General features: G+C 45.2%; 1 protein-coding gene across 2 annotated transcripts in view; it reads left to right on the top strand.

Moving 5' to 3' along the window:
* Triml1 (tripartite motif family like 1) overlaps positions 1-1,140 on the top strand; it is a 10,415-nt gene extending 9,275 nt beyond the window's left edge. Inside the window, exon 6 of one of the 2 annotated variants that reach the window (XM_021219777.1) lies at positions 254-1,140. In XM_021219777.1, coding sequence (XP_021075436.1) covers positions 254-792 — 539 coding nt within the window. In that variant the 3' untranslated portion in view covers positions 793-1,140. The remainder of the gene's footprint in view (positions 1-253) is intronic. The other variant, XM_021219776.1, reaches the window with a different exon arrangement.
* The last annotated feature ends 315 nt before the right edge of the window (positions 1,141-1,455 follow it).

Below are 1,455 nucleotides of genomic sequence, written 5' to 3'. Positions count from 1 at the left end.
AAAAAAAAAAAGAAAGAAAGAAAAAAGTAGGCCTAGCTGGGCTTGGTAGTCATGTCTAAATCTCAGCACAGAAGAAGCTAAGGTTAGAGAGAACTGCCAAGTTTAAGGCCCAGCCTGGGCTACTTGGTTAGAATCCTGTCCCAAAAACAAACAAATAAATAATAGGACTATCTATTAAGAATTTAGGTTAAAATTAATATATTTGGGAGGTTGCCAAGGATGTCAAAAGATTGGTTCTCTTCTCTTCTTGCAGCAGATGTAACTCTAGATCCAGCCACAGCCAATGCTTACCTGCTTTTGTCCGAAGATCTGAAAAGTGTACGGTACGGAGGGACCAGACAGCAGTTACCTGACAACCCAGAGCGATTTGATCAGTCTGCAACTGTGTTGGGAGCCCAGATCTTCACCTGCGGGAGACACTACTGGGAGGTGGAAGTGGGAAAGAAGACGGAGTGGGAAGTGGGTATCTGCAAGGACTCTGTGAACAGAAAGGGGAATCTCCCCAAACCACCTGGGGACCTCTTCTCACTCATAGGCTTAAAAATTGGTGACGATTACAGTCTCTGGGTTTCATCTCCCCTGAAAGGGCAACATGTCCGAGAACCAGTGCATAAAGTCGGTGTGTTCTTGGACTATGACTCTGGACACATAGCCTTCTACAATGCGACAGATGAGTCCCTCATCTACAGCTTCCCTCCGACCCCTTTCCATGAAGCTCTCAGACCTATCTTTTCCCCTTGTCTTCCGAATGAAGGGACCAATACAGACCCTCTTATCATCTGCCACATCTGAGGGACATGCCCTGAGCCTTGAGCAAAGGCAAGGCCAAGGAGCAGTCTAGTCACTAAGGTGGTTACTGCATTCAAAGACGTCACATATCAGATTATGGAAGCAACAACAAAAGACATCCTCCCTCTCCCCAAAGACTCTCCACAAACCCAGTTCTGCAATGAAGAGCCTATTAAAACAAAACAAAACTCTATTCAACACCAAGAATAGAAAGATGATACCCGCCTTTAACCCAGTTGATCTCTGAGCTATGCTGTGTGTGCTGACCACTTAGCAAACAGCGTTGTCACTGTCCGTTTTTACCTGTCAATCTGTCATAGGCCAGTTTTATAAATATATGGCATTTTTTTTTCAGTCTGTTTATTTGCTTTCTGAGCGCTGTGCAGGTTGTGTTCTTACCTAATACGTATAGCTTTGCCTGTGTGGCTGCCTTGTAAATGACTTCCCCCATCGGCTGAGCCCTAAGCTGCCTCGGGAAAGCTACTTTTCCGTGAGGCCCTGACATACTCATCCTCGGGAAAGCATACACGTTCGGGATGCTGTTAATATTTGTCGTCATCAAGACCATCCATGTTAGTAGGGTCTTTAAGAGCCTAGAATGTTCTATAGTTTATTGGAGCTAAAGGTCTGGTCAGGAAATATATCAAGGTAATGGGTGCTGAGTGG

The sequence above is a fragment of the Mus pahari genome, chromosome 19 (assembly GCF_900095145.1).
Source record: "Mus pahari chromosome 19, PAHARI_EIJ_v1.1, whole genome shotgun sequence".
In the NCBI taxonomy this organism is placed as follows: Eukaryota; Metazoa; Chordata; class Mammalia; order Rodentia; family Muridae; genus Mus; species Mus pahari.
This window is presented reverse-complemented; position numbering and strand designations above follow the sequence as displayed.